Genomic DNA, 18,104 nt, shown 5'->3' with positions numbered 1-18,104 from the left:
CAGCGTCAGCCATGCCTGTTAATGCCATTCCTGATTTTTTATATTTGATGCTTACACTCTTCGTTCCTTTTAAATAACGAATCACCCTTTTTGCAGCTTGCCAATGTGTATTATCAAAACATGTATTGTATTGGCTCAAATAACTAACAGCAAACATTATATCTGGTCTTGTGGCTACAGCGAGGTACATTAGAGATCCAATTAACATTTGGTATGGTATATTCTCCATCTCTGTTTCTCCTTTACCCTTTTCTAATTTCAGACCAGCCTCCATGGGCGTTGACACTGGCTTACATTCAGCCATGTTAAATTTATTTATTAAATTATCAATATAATTCTCCTGTGACAATGTCATTTCTCCCCCTACATGGGTGAATTGTATGCCCAGGCAATGATGGAGTGAACCCATATCTCTTAATTCAAAAGCTTTTTGCAGTTTTGTTTTGACTTCTCGTAACAACATTTCTGATTTATATGCTAGTATTAAGTCATCCACATAAATGTTTGCAAATAGCTTTTCTCCTCCTTTTTCTAATATATACAAGCAAGGATCCGCTGAAGAATTCTTAAATCCAATTTCCAACAATTTCTCATGTAACTTTAAGAACCATTGTCTTCCTGCCTGTTTCAAACCATATATGGCTTTGTTAAGTTGACATATCCCATTATTTTTATATCTATCTATATCTAGCAGCATTTCTTGTGCTTTTCTAATCAACTCTTTGTCTTTTCCGTGTGTAACTATATTTTTTAAATATTTATCCAGATTTTTCGGCTTCTTCATATAAATTTGTTCATCTATATCGCCGTTTAAAAATGCAGTGCACACGTCTAGCTGGGATAATTTCATTTTATTTTCAATTGCATGTGCAATAAGTAGTCTAACAGTACTCATTTTCGCAACAGGTGCAAATGTTTCAGTGTAATCAATTCCTTCTTTCTGATTAAACCCACGCGCCACAAGTCGTGCTTTTCGTCTATTTATTTCTCCCATTGCATTGTACTTATATTTTAAAATCATTTTACTATCTATTAAGTTCTTGCTTTCGTTCCTGTGTACAACTTTCCAAGTATTATTTTTAAGATGAGATTCAATCTCGCTTATTATTGCATCTTCCCATTCATCAATGTTCTCGTCTATTTCACAGAGGAATGATTGTTCAGCATCCATGTCATAATCTTGATGCCATGCTGGTGGGTTTCTCTGTCTTTTATCAGTAGAACTAGTCAGTTCGACTTCATTATCTGTACACATTTCACGATCTATTTCATCTATTTCTGTAGTTGCATCAACAAATATTTCATCATTGTTCAATTCCGGTTCTGATTCATCAATTTCATGTTCTTTCAAACCTTCATTGTTTTGTACATTTTCTTTTTCAGGAAAGAATATAATTTCTATTTCATTTTTATCAACTACATCTTGTTTTCGTTCTTCTTTGTTCTCGTTTTCATAATACATTTTGTCTAGTACTTTGACATCTCTGCTAATCATTACATTGTCTGTTTTTGGGTTGAAAATCCGGTATGCCTTATGATTTTCCGAATATCCTACAAAAATTCCAGGTGTCGCTCTGGCTTCAAATTTTCCGTTTTTCTTTCCTTTTTTAAGTACAAACGCCTTAGTTCCGAATATGTGAAAATGTCTTACAGACGGAACTCTCTTCACCCATTTTTCAAATGGAGTCGCGTTATCAATACTTGTGCAAGGACTACGGTTTGCCAAGTAGTTAGCTGTATTAATAGCTTCAGCCCAAAAAACTTCATTCATATTAGCGTCTATCAACATACATCTAGCTTTATCAAGCAATGTCCTATTTTTTCTTTCTGCTAAGCCATTCTGTTCTGGCGTGTATGGTGCAGAAAGTCTCCTTTTGATGCCATTATCTTTTAAATATTTGTCAAAATTATTGTTAATGTATTCTGTCCCATTGTCACTTTGTAAACATACTATCTTATTTTTTGTAAATCTTTCAGCCTCATTTTTGAATTCCTTAAATTTTGTTAGAGCTTCATCCTTAGTTTTCATTGTATATACTCTTGTATACCTTGAATAATCATCTGTAAATGTGATGAAGTATTTGGAACCCCCCTTCGATAGCTGTCTCATGGGACCACATACATCAGTATGCACAATTTGTAATCTTTCATTTGTTCGTTGCTCATTTTTAGATACATTAAACGGCAGTTTTGTTGCTTTGCCTTTAGCACAGACTTCACAGTCTTTAACTGTGTCACTTATATTGAATTTTAAGCCTTCCATAATTTTCTTATCAAGTGCTATTCGCATTTGTCCTTCACTAAGATGTGCTAACTTTCTATGCCATTGCTGCATATTACTTGCTTCACAGTAATTAGCTTTCTCTTCTAAGTTTTCTTTAACGTAGTATAAACCGTCTGTGTGCCTCTCTGCCTTTAACAGAATTTTATTATTTCGCATCACAGTAGCATTTTTTTGTTTAAATAAGACTGTTCCACCTTTATCAGTTATCTTTCCAACTGACATTAGGTTTGTGGTCAGCGACGGTACGTACAAGGCTTCAGTTAGTTTTAGATCTGGTATTTTATTAATGTAAAGTTTTGCTGGACCACGTCCTTCGATTTTTGCAAGACAGTTTTCTGATGCTAACCTTAACGTTTTGCTATCAGCTTTATCCATATTAATGAATCTTTCTGATTCATGACTCATATGTGACGTACAGCCGCTGTCAAGACACCACTTCTTCATTTTTTCTTTATTATCATACGTATTTAGGCATGTTTCTTCTGAGCAACATAGATTTGCATTATTTTTATTACCTTGGTCCACTTTTGACCAGCATTCATTAGCTTTATGCCCTTTCTTTTTGCATTTGAAACATTTAACAATATGTTTCTTATTTTTGCCACGTTGTCTACTATATAGCGCCTCTTGTTCAGAGTTTTGTTCACTCGTACTAGCTATATTTTTTCTTGCTTCAGCTTCTTCAATTATCTTTATTTTCAAGTTGTCTGGATCTGGTAGATCATCCCTAGATTCTATTGCAATTCTAAAATTTTCAAAAGATTGAGGTAAGCTGTACAGCATCATTATGCTAAGTAGATCTTTGTTAATTGGTATGTCCATATCTGCTAGCTTATCGACGATATCCATAAATTTATTCAAGTGATCGACAATATTATCATCATCTTTCATCTTCCTCAATATTAATTCTTTTAATAGACTTGCTTTTCTTGCAGGACCTTTGCTGTAATATATGCTTTGAAGCGTATTCCAAACATCTTTGCTTGTTTGACAATTTTTTACTTGCTTTAATTCGCTAGGTGATATTATTAGTAGTAGCTCGGCTAAAGCTAATCCTTCTTTTTCTAAATATTTATTTAACTCATCACCGTCTTGGGATGGTTTTACAATTTTATTGGAAACATATCTCCAAAGGCCAAGTTTCGACAATAGCGCTTTTGCATGGATCCTCCATGTATCGTAATTTTCACGTTTCAATGGCTCTATGTGCACGTGATGACTCATTTTTTCTCTTTTTAATCACGTTTATAGGTCCATAACCTCTTATATAAGATGGGGCAGAGTATCAGCAGTGGATTACGAGTACATCAGTGCATTCCATATTATTAAATACAAGAAACCAATTTTATAAATTAATTACGACTTTTTATTTTCGTGACAACCTAATAACATTAGTCAGTAGTCATAGTAACCAAAAGTCTAAATCTACTCATAAATCTATGACCTCTATGACACATACTCTTTGGTTGGTAGTATATGCAAGATTGATGCATTAATATTATCAAGTAAAAACACTTAAGAGTTGTGTGCCCAATTCGTGAGTCAGAGACTCTGACAAGTGACATTTGCAACTGCAAATGCACGAATCACGCGCATGCGCACAAAGAGTAGCAAACGAGCACAGCTAAGATACTTACCTACTAAACAATGGTCCTTTACATGCCATTGGCATTAGCATTGTCTATAAAAGATCTTTTTCAGTATTTAGCATGATGTACTAGTCTGTGATTATAGTTTAGTTGTTATGCACGTAAACAGTTCCGATTTGACAATGGAACCAAGATCCCTATTAATTACGGATAGTTGGTAACTACCTCTTTCTTCTAGAAAGGCAATATGCAACCAATCCGGAGCAAGGCTCTCATATTTTGATAGAGCCAAAACACACGAGATAATCAGAGAGGAAGCTTGTGATTAACTAACGATAAACTAGAAACTGGAAAAAAACTGCGAATACAACTGAAATACAAGTCTTGAAGTTGTTATTTAATTTGTAGGTATTTAAATTCCTTTTAACCCAATTTTTACCATGTTTTATCCTTTAAGGTTTTATCTTATTCAGATGCATATGCTATCTCTATGTTCAGATGACATTCCAATCAATATATATATATATATTATATATTATATACTTATAATAAAACTGTAACAGGTCAAATTCTTTACATTGAAGATATTTTGAATTTTTTTTTTCGAGGGCACTCTATAATTGATACTGAACCCAAAACTGTAATTTTTTCATTTTTGTCTGTCTATCTGTCTGTCTGTCTGTCTGTCTGTCTGTCTGTCTGTATCACGGCCGCGCATCACGCTGAAACTACTGAATGGATTCCAATGAAACTTGGTACGATTTGAGGTCATACTATGAGGAAGAATATAGGATACTTTTTATCCCGAAATTCAGCATGGTTCCCGTAGGAGAGGGGATGAAAGTTAAAATGTATACTGAGTTGTAATTCATTAACGCGTAGTCCGATTTCATTCATTCTTTTTTTGTTAGAAATGGGATGTTTAAAAATTGTTCCGTAAATATTTCAAGGTCATCGGTTTTTAACCGACTGTCAAAAAGGAGGTGGTTCTTTTTTCTACATCGATTTTTTCGAGGTTTCTGGACCGATTTGCAATTTTTTTTTAAATCAACAAAAAAAGTTTTCGTGGTGGTCACATAAAAAAATCTGGATTCAACTCCTTAATCCTGATGCTGCAGGGTTACTGCCCGCCTGAGTTATCAAGATTCAGGAAGTGTTCATAGTGAATTCATATTGTAGGTACCAAGCAACGACTTTATTCTCAGACTTCAAGTCCCAACTCCTCAACCCTGATGATGTAGGGTACAGCACTCCTAAACTATAATGTTTCAGTAACTGCGGATGATGCAAAATTAATTTAGGTACCAAGCATAGGCTACATCATTGAACTTCGGATCCTAACTCCCTAATCCTGATGCTGCAAAGTACTAAAGTCCTAAATCGTGGGGATTTTAGAATTTCTGATAGTGAATTGATATTTTAGGTATCAAGCAACGGCTTCACGATGACACTCCCAGTCCGAAATACTCCACCCGAGCGAAGCCGGGGCGGGTCAGCTAGTAATCTATTAAAAATCAAAAGTTTTTATTCTTCTATTAAAAATCAGATATAAAACCTTTTTCATTTATTCTGTTTTTAATATAAACCCTCATTTAAAACAACAGCGATTATAAATACTTGTCAAGACTTTGTCAAGATGGCAATGGCAATAAGTGTTGCCATTAATTTTATTTTAATTACGACTTACAATATATAAGTTGTTTAATAGCTATTGGATAATGCTCTATAAGTATAAAGAAAAAAAAAATATTCAACTTTTTAGACGTCCAGTAAACTCAACACTAATATACAGTACCTACGCGGCAGAAAATAATGTACATCGACCTTTAGAAAGAGGTAGCGGTTTTGTAGAGCATCGCCTCTGTCGTTAAGACTGACAAAACATCACATAGGTATGAGTGATAGAAACAACGCTCTACAAAACCGAAATCTCATTCTAAAGGTTGATGTACATTATTTTCTGCAGCGTACCTACTGTAAATAAGCGCGGATGTAAGTGCGATGGTTTGGTATCTAACAAGTCTAGGTATGCACTATAGTTTTGTATCGGACATTGTGTAGAGATGTTCTGGTAAAATTAAGTATTATAATGCATTTACGGAATATACCTAACCATAATATTATAAATGCGAAACGGAACTACGGATTGATGTAATTTTTTGCATGAGTATATACATATGTAATACACTGGAGCCTAGAGCCGTAAAGCAAGTTTAAGCGCAGACAAATAAACTGTTCCCATTAACCAACCATTACAAACCAACTATTACATTAAAAATTGTTGTAACAAACCCTCAATAATTATTCTTTCCTTGAGCCACGTGGGGGCGAAGCTGCGGGGTAATAGTTAGCACAATAATAATTAATATAGTTTGTAAGCATTGATTTATAAACAGTTTTATTTATTACATAATAACTACGAAATACCTATTTTAAAGGTAACTTTTTCTAGAGTGGCAACTCTGGTAATGTTTTGTCATTATAACCAACACCGGATATGAATTTAATCAAATAATAATTTATTAATTTAATCTACGATAAAGTCTTACAAAACTAATCTATATATATAAAAGGAAAAGGTGACTGACTGACTGACTGACTGATCTATCAACGCACAGCTCAAACTACTGGACGGATCGGGCTGAAATTTGGCATGCAGATAGCTATTATGACGTAGGCATCCGCTAAGAAAGGATTTTTGAAAATTCAACTCCTAAGGGGGTGAAATAGGGTTTTGAAATTTTGTAGTCTACGCGGACGAAGTCGCGAGCATAAGCTAGTTTTGTATAAAAACTAACAAATTAAATTACTAAGTTTTGCATAGGTCACATTTCTAGACGCTTCCTAAAACATTCAGGTAATCCCACGCCGATGTTCTTTCCGTAACTACGTTTTTTTCTGCAAAATCTGAGAACTATAGAAAAGTGTACGCACTGCGGAATTAATTCCGCACCGTAGTGGATTTTAAAACTCAACGCACCGTGGTGCGCGCAAGCTCTTAGATAATAATTATTATACGCCCAATACACGATATTCGGATCCAACCACCAACGTGATGTAAGCCACCTTGGTTGAAAATCAACCGTGTAGCATTTTTCCAAAATTAATACAAATACCTACTGGCCACGGTGATAAGGACAAAATATACAACACATTCCAAAAGGGGCTTAAATGCATAAAGCTATCTCGTTGTCTAGGGCTAGGGCTCCTTCTGCAGAATTATATTGTTATAGAAGTGAGTTGAAGTGTTTTGATTGTAACTTCTGTTTATAACTACTTCCAGCTTCCAATACTTAGGTACCATGTGCAACAAGGCTATGTTGGCGCGTGGCGAAAATTGGAACTAACGTTGCCGTCAAGTGTTTCTCTTTGTTCTTGTTTGAATATTTGTGGAATATAAGGTCAGACTAAGGAGACTTGTCAAACGCGTATACCCGAAAGGGACAAAACAACAAACACACCTTCAATACTAATTTTAAAACAGAAAACCAAATAAAAACTCGTAATATTCGCAATAAATTACTATCACAGGGGTTTGTTGGGCACAAACTACAACGAGCCCAACAAAAAAAAGCTAAACTATGACAAAGACAAAAAACTGTGTTTACGTCTCTATCACTCTTCAAATCTTTTCTATATTCTCTAGCTTGCTCTAACAAGGTATTATTATTTTAATGCCAAGTCTCCTTAATACTTAGTCTGAGATAATAAGCTATGATCTCTGGCTATGATGAAGTGTCAAACACAGATCAATAACATAAAAACTCAAAAGCTTTTATGCTCAAAAGTCTAATGTCATTAAAAAATCGCTTTATTTTTCTTTTTGCATTTTCGTATGAAATAAATATTCAATCAAATAATAATTAACAAATTGACTGAGAAACCTCTGTTTAATTAAAAATGGGATTAGTCAAAAAGGTTATTCAAGTGTAATAATATATGTCTTGCAATGTACATTTATATTAGTTGAGTTTCGTGATTATATAACTTAATTTTTTTTATTTAAGACTACGGGACTTGTTGGCGTAGCAGTGGCTGCTAATCCGCATTATACTTTAGGAACGCTGTATGGAAAAATTCTGAGAACTCTACAAAAGATGCCTGAAGCTTCCGTGTACAGGCGTTACACTGAACAAATTGTGAAAGAAAGAGCTGCTGTGTTGAAACAGGTATTAATGTACTTACTCTAATAATTTCTGCTAGTGTGACTTATTTATTCTATCGATGCATTGCCATTAATCTTTTTGCTTTGCATTCAGCTGCCTACAAGATAGAAACAATATTGTCTTTCCTTTATAGGATCCAAGGTAAAAGGCATGGATAATATCATTTTGTTTAAATGTAGAGCAATCAATTTTTTACAGACAAAGGATACTTATGAAATTGAATCTACAATCAACTGTGGTCAAGCAGAAGAGCTTATAATTCAAGCTGAAAATGAATTGAACCTAGCACGTAAAATGCTTAATTGGAAACCATGGGAGCCTCTTGCTTCTAAGCCACCAAAGGGCCAATGGGACTGGCCTCCAACTAAAGCTTAGTCTCATCATTTTATGATTTTTATTAATAGCTTTTAATTTAGTTATAATTTCAAAATTGGGTTAATTATTATAAAAACTTTTATTTATTGCCTGTTAAACTATTATACTTCTTAATAATTACATTTGTAACAAGTTTAAGTGTTCCACATAGGTGATGTAAATCATTAGATACCTACACAATTATTATTTTAATATTATTTAAACAGCAGATTACTGCTGTTAGGAAGAATAGTTTTAATCTCTTGCAAATAAATAGCCAATTTTAAACAACATTTATTTTATTTTTGTGAACAAACTCTTACAGAACTAAAGGTTCCCCTTACCCCAATATTTTATAAGCAATAAAAAATGAGTATTAATGTGGTTTTGGAAATGTTCAATAAACTTAAATAAAATTATAGTCAAAATGTTTTTTTTATATTTTTGTGTTTAATTTAAACACAAGTAGCCGATAGATAATATAAAGTTTAGTTAATATCTTGAAGAGTATGAACCTAGAATCTAAATGTTGAATATTTGGAACCTTTTATACATAAAAAATACAAATAATGCTAGGCCTTACTTTTACTAACAAATAAATAAGGTAATAGAGAATGAGCCTGTGAGGGCCAGACCTTTGTTATTTTACAAAAGCTGAAACTTTAATAGAATAGCGAAGGTCTGGCTCTCGGCCGGGCTTTTAGTCCATAACAGTGTGGAGAGATGTAAAACTACAGTTAAAAAAAAACTAAAATTGTAATAATAGATTTTCCATAAATTTTTGTCAATACTTCTGCGATATTAACAGTGGTTTGTCAAAAATGGTGTTTTCATAATAGAAACCTCCTATACCTCTTTATTAAGCAGTAATATTATGCAAAAGAAGTGAATATTTGGCACAGTGCATGTTTCAAGGAATGTATTCAATATTTATTATGAATAATTCAAAATCAATAACAACATTATAGTAATTGACAAAAATATCATAAAACTTATCTTTACATATTAAATTCATCACACTTTTAACATTTATAAATATGTCAAATAATTTTAAATATTCTGAAAAAGTTTAGCCCATTACAATATCAGGGTACTTGCAAGGCAAATCTTACCCTTAAAGTCAAGAAGCTAAACAGCCATCTTTTAATATATTCTGTACTTTAACTATCAATGGTAACTAAGAATAATGTATCTTTTCAGCATAAGTTGGTGCTGTTACCAAGTCAATAATGATTAGCTATTAGTAAAAAATATTTTACCAAATTCTTCATTTCATTAATATATGATACAAACTAAAATCACTTATCATTACTAAAGAATAAATAACTGTATAAAAATCACTTGTTTTACAATACTCCATTTGAACTTTAACTTAAAAAAACTTAAAAATTAAATGTGTCTTTGCATTATGTGGATGTCACACCTTTTCTAGCTACCAGAAGATTTAGTACAGGATGCTTCTTGATATAGCTTACTGCCTTTTTATGTGTGACCATAGTGAAGTCATAACCATTGCATTGCAGGATCTTGTCATGCATTCTCAAACCTGATTTTGCAGCAGGACTGCCTTCATGAACTTCCGTTACATAAATTCCCTAAAAATAAACAAGTACCTATGTATTGTATCATTTATAATAGGTATTTAATAAGTACATCACCAGAACAGGCTTTACAGTTTACACTCTGGATGGCTAGGCCAATATTCTAGCAAGATTTCTATCTTTTTTTGACTAATTTTAAAAGAATTATCTGTTCTACGTACGTTGTCTGGTAGAGCCCTGGGGGCTTTTACGGAAGTCTTGGTCAATTCCACCACCTATTTTGAAGCCACATTTCATAACTTATCTACCCTCTGCATCTACACCTGCTTCTTTTTGAAGCGTATTGGAATCTGAAAGCAAACGAGTTTATTTATTGAAGAAATGAGTGTTATTAGGAGAGCCAAAACAAAAAAATTGGGAGTGGTCTCCGAACTTTACACTTAGACATTCCATAGCCGTGCCGGCTTGATGCTGAATGCATCTTCGCCATGATTGCTAATAATGTTGTTTTATGCCTGTTTAATAGAATATTACTAAATATTCAATTAAGAAATAACAATTTCTGTGAAAACAACAATCAAACAATGAACTCCACAAACTGTCCACAACTTTCAGATATATGGTGGTTTATATACTTTACTCTATGTCCACAACAATTGATCAAAGAGTATATAATTAACCACCACCGACCATCCGGAGCTCAGAATACGGACTATTAGAAGTAGCCCTATTGTGACACTTACTGTTAGAGCGAGTAGCTAAATGCATTTAAGCTCTTATTAGAACGTGACAAATGATTATGTTTTGTCCTTATCACCGTGGCCACATTTTTTTGTTTGCCAAAATATATTTTGTACGTGAGATTTTGGCACACAACGTGAAGTGAGGTTATGTTGACTCAAGTATCAGTACCCTTATTATAAATGCGAAGAAGTGTGTTGTTTGTTGGTTTGTTGGTTTATGGTTTGTGGTTTGTCCGTCACTCACGTCGCCACGGCTGCAACCTGATAAACGTGATTTTTTCTGTATTCGTATAGATAAAGACTGGCAGAGTGGCATAGGCTACTTTTTATCCGGAAAATAAAGGAGTTCCCACGGGATTTTTAAAAAACCTAATTCCACGCAGACGAAGTGGCGGGCATCAGCTAGTTGTAAATAAATTATTGATTCGTTTTGTTGTTTTTTGTTTTTGAAGTTATTGTGCAATGGTGGGTTGCAGTGTACTAGGCTACAATAGCCAAAGCGAACGTAAAATAGACGTAATAACATTTCACAAGTACCTCTGCTTGAGCGAGAGGAACTGAGGGGGCCACGCTAGTTGCATATCTGGACATATCTGTGATCCGGAGCTCAGACCTATATCCATAGTCAAAATATATACATTATACACGTAATCCGGAGAATGCGCAAATGCGCAACACATGTAGTAGGTACCAAAAAACTTGCTTAAAAAATTCTTTGCGCTGAACACAACAAGGAGCATTTTTTTCAACTGGCTTTACAAATCTGGGTTCTAGCCCTTTTGAGACTGATCACAATAAGAGCACACTTGACACAACCATAGGCCGGTTCACGGCTCGGACTCAACAACCAGAAAATTAAGCAAAATTAACATTTATTGATGTGATTGGCTGGCAAATGGCGGGTGCACGCGATTCGTTGATCAGTCGGTGCGAGTGCACGCGATTGGTTGATACGTCGACTTTCACTTCCCGGTCCCGGATTTGCCAACTTTCTCCCACTACGCTGCAGCATGCTCAAGTTGTTTGCCGGGACTTATAGTGTTGCAGACGCTCGTTAGCGAAACATGCTACTGAATAGCTGCAAATAAAAAAACATATGTCGATTTCATTCGTTCATTTTCTAGGTTATGTATCTGTGGTATGTTCAAAAAGCTAGAATCCAGGACCGTAAAATAATTTTAGAAAACTACTTGTCAAAATCTCTGGTCTGTGGTTAATGAACTAGATGAATGTTATTGGTCTGTGGATGTCACTATATGTTATTGGTCTGTGGATGTCACTATATGTTATTGGTCTGTGGATGTCACTATATGTTATTGATCTGTGGTCACTGTCATTTGCAGTCACTTTGAGGCCTTAAAGGACTGTTATCCAGGGCCGTAAAATAAATTAAAAAAAAAGCAGTCACCAAGTCACGTGCAAGTCACTTTGGATTTGGCTCTATGCTCGGCGTGTCAAAATATTTTGATTTGCAATATTTTTAATTTTTTGAATTAAATGTAAGGTAAATATAAATAATTAACTTGAGTGAGACATGGGTCCAAGGTTCTTAACCCTTTCGGTTCCTTATATATTTTTAAGGGCTTTTGGCCTTGAGAATTTTCCTGTTCCATGTTCGAATATATTTTTGTAGTTTAGAGGGTAGAAATTTTAGAATATAATTATTATGAGTCCTACTCAAATCTTTTAAATGAATCATGCGGATACCTTTTTTAAATCTAAATTTTTTATTTCAGATGGCCAATGGTGAATATAGACATGTTTGGAGGATAGTATTCAGGAATTTTATTAATTCCTTTAAGCCGAGGCAAATTCGAGGGAATCACATAGGTGAAATTTAGGATGGATAATTTGAATGGTGAAATCATTATAGTTTTGTCTGTACAGCAACAACGACACACCTTAAATCAAATAATGAGTGTGATACACTTTAGTTTTTATTCAACTGATTTTTGTTTACAGGGAAAGATTACATAGGAAATATGTACTATGAAATACCGGCAAATTCTAGTATGGGTAAGAGAAAGGCATCACGTTGGTATGATCCACCAAAGGGTCTAGATTTTCAGGATCCCATACCAGCTGAGTGGGAATCTTGGCTAAGAATGCGAAGGTATTGAATACATTAAATATTGACTAACTTAAGAATGCCCTTGATAATATTATGAAGTATTAAATTAGTGCCTACTAGCTTATGCTCGCGACTTCGTCCACGTGGACTACAGAAAATTCAAACCTCTGTTTCACCCCCTTAGGGGTTGAATTTTCAAAAATCCTTTCTTAGTGGATGCCTATGTCATAATAGCTATCTGCATGCCAAATTTCAGCCCGATCCGTCCAGTAGTTTGAGCTGTGCGTTGATAGATCAGTCAGTCAGTCACCTTTTCCTTTTATATATTTAGACTAGCTTATGCTCGCGACTTCGTCCGCGTGGACTACAGAAAATTCAAACCTCTGTTTCACCCCCTTAGGGGTTGAATTTTCAAAAATCCTTTCTTAGTGGATGCCTACGTCATAATAGCTATCTGCATGCCAAATTTCAGCCCGATCCGTCCAGTAGTTTGAGCTGTGCGTTGATAGATCAGTCAGTCAGTCACCTTTTCCTTTTATATATTTAGATTCTGTTGTACACAATCTCCGAACTAAGTTGACATCTAAAATCTATTCAATTCAATTCTATTCCCAATTATTGGCTTTTAGGTGTGCCAGCTGGGCACAAAGTGTTTCGCCAGTGTCACGTTTATGGAGAAGGCTCTAAAATCTATAGAAGAATTTTTTAAACAAAGTGTTTTGACAGGAGCTAATGTCAAATTGTAAAATAATAATGATGCCATAATATTGGTGTGATCTTGGGTTCAGTTCTGTCATTATAAAGGGTCTATGAACCAGTTCTGATTTCTCTATTGTAGGCTGACATGTACCATCCATACTTTTTAAATAATTGTATTTAAAAATAAATTTACATTGAAAAGTAACACCCAGACTCTATAGACTGTATTCATCACAAAGAATTGTACAGGGTGGGAGTTGAACCCATGGGCTTGAAGTTAGGTTTTAACCATTAGATTAACAAGCCATTCTATGATTTTTAGGGTTCTGTACCTCAAAAAGAAAAACGGAACCCTTATAGGATCACTTTGTTGTCTGTCTGTCAAGAAATCTACAAGGTACTTCCCGTTGACCTAGAATATAGACCTGGGTCTTATAGCTGGCTTTAGGGGAAAAATCTGAAAACCGTGAATTTAGGGTTAGATCACACAATTAAATTATGGTCATGAACTAATAATTGGTATTTTCAATATTCGAAGTAAGATAACTATGTCAAGTGGGGTATCATATGAAAGGGCTTTACCTGTGCATTCTAAAACAGGTTTTGATTTATTTTTATGCTTAATAGTATTTGATTTACCGTGCAAACTGTCGAAAAAATATGGCTGTAGTACGGAACCCTCGGTGCGCGAGTCTGACTCGCACTTGGCCGGTTTTTATATTACCTTATCTGTAGAGCCTCATTGCACCGGGGTCAGTCATTCATATCAGTCCTCTTTTTGTTCCAACACTATTTTTCAGAAATACTGGTAGGCCAGGAAACATCAATTTGCTTTGTTTAATAAAATTAATATTGCTAAGCTTTCCCACAAGGAGCATTGTGAAAAGGATATAAATTAGAAGTACCTATATTAAGTTAAGGCTGTTTGTCATTTGAATTTAGATATTGTGTAACAATTAGCACCATATTGTGGCTAATTCCGTTGTACACAATCTCTAAAACTAAACCTAAATGGCACGGTCTCTAAATCTATTGCTCTCCCTTTTATAATGTTACTTGCGGAAAAGTCAATAATAGCACTAAATTTAGACCTTTTAATTTAGTTTAGTTTAGAAATTATGTACAAGAGAATCGGCTTGTTGGTTTATCATGTCTCACTCAAAATATTTTTTTATTGGCAATCAAATATAGTAATTTTTAGAATTAATTAAAGTAAAAATTATTAATAAATTATTACTTACATTATTTATTAAATAGTTTAATAATTCAGGGGCTGCTGAACAAAATGGTGTGATTTCACTTTTAACCAAAATACCTTTTTTTACCTTTAATCAAAATCTTTTTGGCCATCTGAATAGAACACTCTTCAATTATACTATTTTCTTTCAGAGTAGAGCCTCCAACGCAGGAAGAAATTGAGAAAAACCTGGCTGTAGCAGAGTTAAAGAAGATAAATGCAGCTAAACTTGAACAGCAGAGACTGGCAGAGGGCGGATCCCTTCCTGCAGCAGTGGAAAGGGGTGCTCAGTCGTTCCCAAAATACCCAGAATATCATGGAGGCGATCCCGAAAATAAATATAAAAATACATAATTTAATTAGACTTTATTAGGTACTTAAAATGTTAGTAGGTAGGTACCATAAGTACCGATTTAGTTGTGCTACTTATCAATATTATAATATATTCTTAGTTACAAAAAAGTTTTCTTTATTGCTTGGTGTCCTTTTCTCAGGCTGTAACAATTGCAGTAAGCTGTTATCTTGTTAGTCACGTTAACGAAGTATTTTACTTCGTTCTGGTTGATGGGGTTTTTTAGATTTCTTTAAATGTTCTATAGTATCTAGTTTGAGTAACTACCTGCGTAATATAATCTCTAAAACAACGTATGTAAAATGCACGCAAAACATATTGTCCAATTTGAACACGAGGTGATATGACTGGGCGCAAACCGCCAGTTACAACTTCGATTGGAACTAGGTACTTTTGCGATCACTGTACCATGGGCATTTTTCAAAAAAGTTGTCGGTGCGTAATAGGAATTCCACATAAATTTAAATTTGTTTTGCCTTAAGTGTAATTATATTGTAAATATATATTAAACTATATAAATAGTAAATTTTATTAAAAAATAATGTAATAATTGGAAATATTTTCATTTTTAACTTGATACCACCCAATTGAAGTTCCATTACGTCACTGACTTGTTATTAGATTTCCAGGGAAATAAAACAAGTTATACATTAATTATCTTTAATGTCGAAAAATTAACCAATCAGCCTTCTAAAAATAATTACAACTAAACATATAACATTCAAATTGACTGAAGTTTTAACAAAAATGTTCCTTTAACGCTACTTTTGGATGTTTTGTACTAAAGAATTTTGATAAAGAACTGACTATTTTCTTATAAATCTTTTAATATTAAATTGTGACAAATACTAATATTTAATAACATTTTAAACATTAAAATATTTATATATCTCTGACTTTATAGCCATTTCTCTAAAATAAACCTTTATCAAAAATGGAACATAGTTGACGTATAGTGGAATACAAAATCGCGTTTAGGAAACTAAGCATCGTGCATAATTGGTCAAAAAAGACAAAAAAATAGCATTACAAATCAATATTATTATGTAGCTAATCATCACAGTAATATTATAAACGAGAAGTTTCGTTTGTTACAACCTGCAGTCAAAACTGCTGACCGATTGACATCTCTTGATCCCGAATATCCCGCAGGAAAGAAATCTTTGCAAGTGAAATAGTGTAAGCTGGCTATCTAAGACTTAAATTAAATAATTATTATAACATATATTTATAAAGTTTTTAAATTATAAAATTTAAAGAATATAATATACTGGCTGGTTCATATGAGTGGGTCAGTAAGGAGAGGTCCTGGAACGGCTGTAGCTAGAGAAAACGTTTTTAGGAGACCATTCCGTTATTTTTGAAATATTAACATCCGCAATATTTTTACAGCGTTTATATCGCCAAACACCAGAATACATCATAGGTTAAAAACTTACCTCTATCTGTTTTATGTTTGGTTTAAATGATGATGATGAGACAATCCAACTTACTATGAAAAGCACCTTTATTGTTCCATACGTTACTTTTTCAATTCCATTCACGCGACTGTGGTTCACGGTAGCGTAATGGCGGTGACGTATACAACCCCTTAAAAATTCAAAATCAATATACATATTAATAATCAAAGGTTAGACTGATTTAATTTTACTTTCCAATAAAGAATAACAAATCTCTTAATAACATACAAACACAAATGCGCAATCAAACCTTACCTATTAAAATCAGTTCGTTGGTGGAACAAATTTTTTGAACCAAGTCGAGGCAACCACTTCTGTTGCGTTTTTCTGGCGACTGCTTTTGTAAAAATACAACATGGCGATTACCATTAGACTAATATGGTTGCCAGTATTCCGAAAATATTTGCAATGGTGCAATTTTCATTCGAAGACCTCGAAAGGCCGGTTAGCGTAAGCGGAAATTCCACTAACACCAATTTCACGGGACAGCAAATAAATTGTATGTTTTAAATAAAATCTATCGTAATGTCTTTTGTTTTAGGGCTTTAATTTGAAATTAGTATCATACTTAACTACCCCAGTGTTCAAATATTCATGAAATATTTTTGGACGGTATAATTTTTGACTCTAAACTTGACAAGGTGTTAGTGGGACATATGTCAAGGTACTATTCCTCTCTTTTATTTTTGGTATTTTATGTTTTAAAACTCTTAAAAATGAATTAACATATTAAATTATAAAGATTAAATATTAAACAATATTGGTAAGCATAGACAATGACTTGTTTTTTTCATAAAGTTTGATCAATTACCATCAAAGTGGCCGGACAACGACTTTTATAATGGACAGACTTGTTTGAAAAACGCCCACCTTACCTATATATAGGTACTAGAAGCTTCAGTGGTATACCGTATACAAGGCGACAGATAGATGATAGCTTTAAAGAGTTAGGTTTTTTTAATTATTCATTTAAAAGTTAGGCCTTGACTGCAATCTCACCTAGAGGTAAGTGATGATGCAGTCTAAGATGGAAGCGGGCTAACCTGGAAGGGGTATGGCGTTAAACCCACACCCCTTTGGTTTCTACACGGCATCGTACCGGAACGTTAAATCGTTTGGCGGCACGGCTATGCTGGTAGGGTTGGTACTAGCCAGGGCTGAATCCTCCCACCAGACCAGACCAGAAATTTGAAAATTAAAAATTCTAAACCTCTGCCGGAATCGAACTCCGGGACCCTCCCACTAACAAGACCACAGAGGTAGGTAAGTAATTGTAGGTACTTTTCCCCACAGACTACCTAATGGAATATTATTAGCGGGTCGACTCCTCGTTCTCTTGTAGTTTTCCACGCACTACATTGATAGAATCTGATTGTCGCTTAAACTTCTTTCTGTAATACTTACGTTACGTACTGATATGGTAGGTAGTGACTGTTGGTGTGAGGAAACTATTCTATAAAATCTTAGTGATCTGTTTGTTATTATTTCAAATACATACCTTTAAGAAAATTAAATATTGTTGGAATCTACTTATACAGGTAACTATAACAATTATATTAACTAAGCGTTACCACCCACAAAGAAATATTTTTAGTGTTCCGTACGTAG

General features: G+C 34.0%; 3 protein-coding genes across 4 annotated transcripts; 2 read left to right on the top strand and 1 right to left on the bottom strand.

Annotated features, from left to right (window-relative positions):
• The first annotated feature begins 7,633 nt into the window (after positions 1-7,633).
• ND-13B (NADH dehydrogenase (ubiquinone) subunit ND-13B) lies at positions 7,634-8,681 on the top strand. Its single transcript, XM_034983415.2, has 3 exons — positions 7,634-7,791; positions 7,881-8,042; positions 8,238-8,681. Exons 1-3 carry the CDS (start codon positions 7,774-7,776, stop codon positions 8,412-8,414), a joined length of 357 nt encoding a protein of 118 aa, XP_034839306.1. The 5' UTR covers positions 7,634-7,773; the 3' UTR covers positions 8,415-8,681.
• Positions 8,682-9,297: 616 nt separating this feature from the next.
• On the bottom strand, positions 9,298-11,300 carry LOC117989300 (tax1-binding protein 3 homolog). The gene is given in 5 exon segments (XM_069504915.1): positions 9,298-9,988; positions 10,156-10,161; positions 10,163-10,284; positions 10,922-10,938; positions 11,215-11,300. Coding segments are annotated over 5 exon segments (420 nt in total). The 3' UTR covers positions 9,298-9,799.
• A 730-nt stretch (positions 11,301-12,030) lies between these two features.
• Positions 12,031-15,143, top strand: LOC117995372 (NADH dehydrogenase [ubiquinone] 1 alpha subcomplex assembly factor 2). Of its 2 annotated transcripts, none has more exons than XM_034983390.2 (4): positions 12,031-12,181; positions 12,414-12,507; positions 12,640-12,790; positions 14,837-15,143. In XM_034983390.2, exons 2-4 carry the CDS (start codon positions 12,414-12,416, stop codon positions 15,036-15,038), a joined length of 447 nt encoding a protein of 148 aa, XP_034839281.1. In that variant the 5' UTR covers positions 12,031-12,181; the 3' UTR covers positions 15,039-15,143. The 2 variants fall into 2 exon arrangements, with proteins under 2 accessions (XP_034839281.1, XP_069358496.1); XM_069502395.1 differs by lacking the exon at positions 12,031-12,181 and adding an exon at positions 12,298-12,318.
• The last annotated feature ends 2,961 nt before the right edge of the window (positions 15,144-18,104 follow it).

Source organism: Maniola hyperantus, chromosome 2 (assembly GCF_902806685.2).
Source record: "Maniola hyperantus chromosome 2, iAphHyp1.2, whole genome shotgun sequence".
NCBI lineage: Eukaryota > Metazoa > Arthropoda > Insecta > Lepidoptera > Nymphalidae > Maniola > Maniola hyperantus.
Note: the sequence above shows the minus strand (reverse complement) of the source record. Positions and strands in the feature narration are given on the sequence as shown.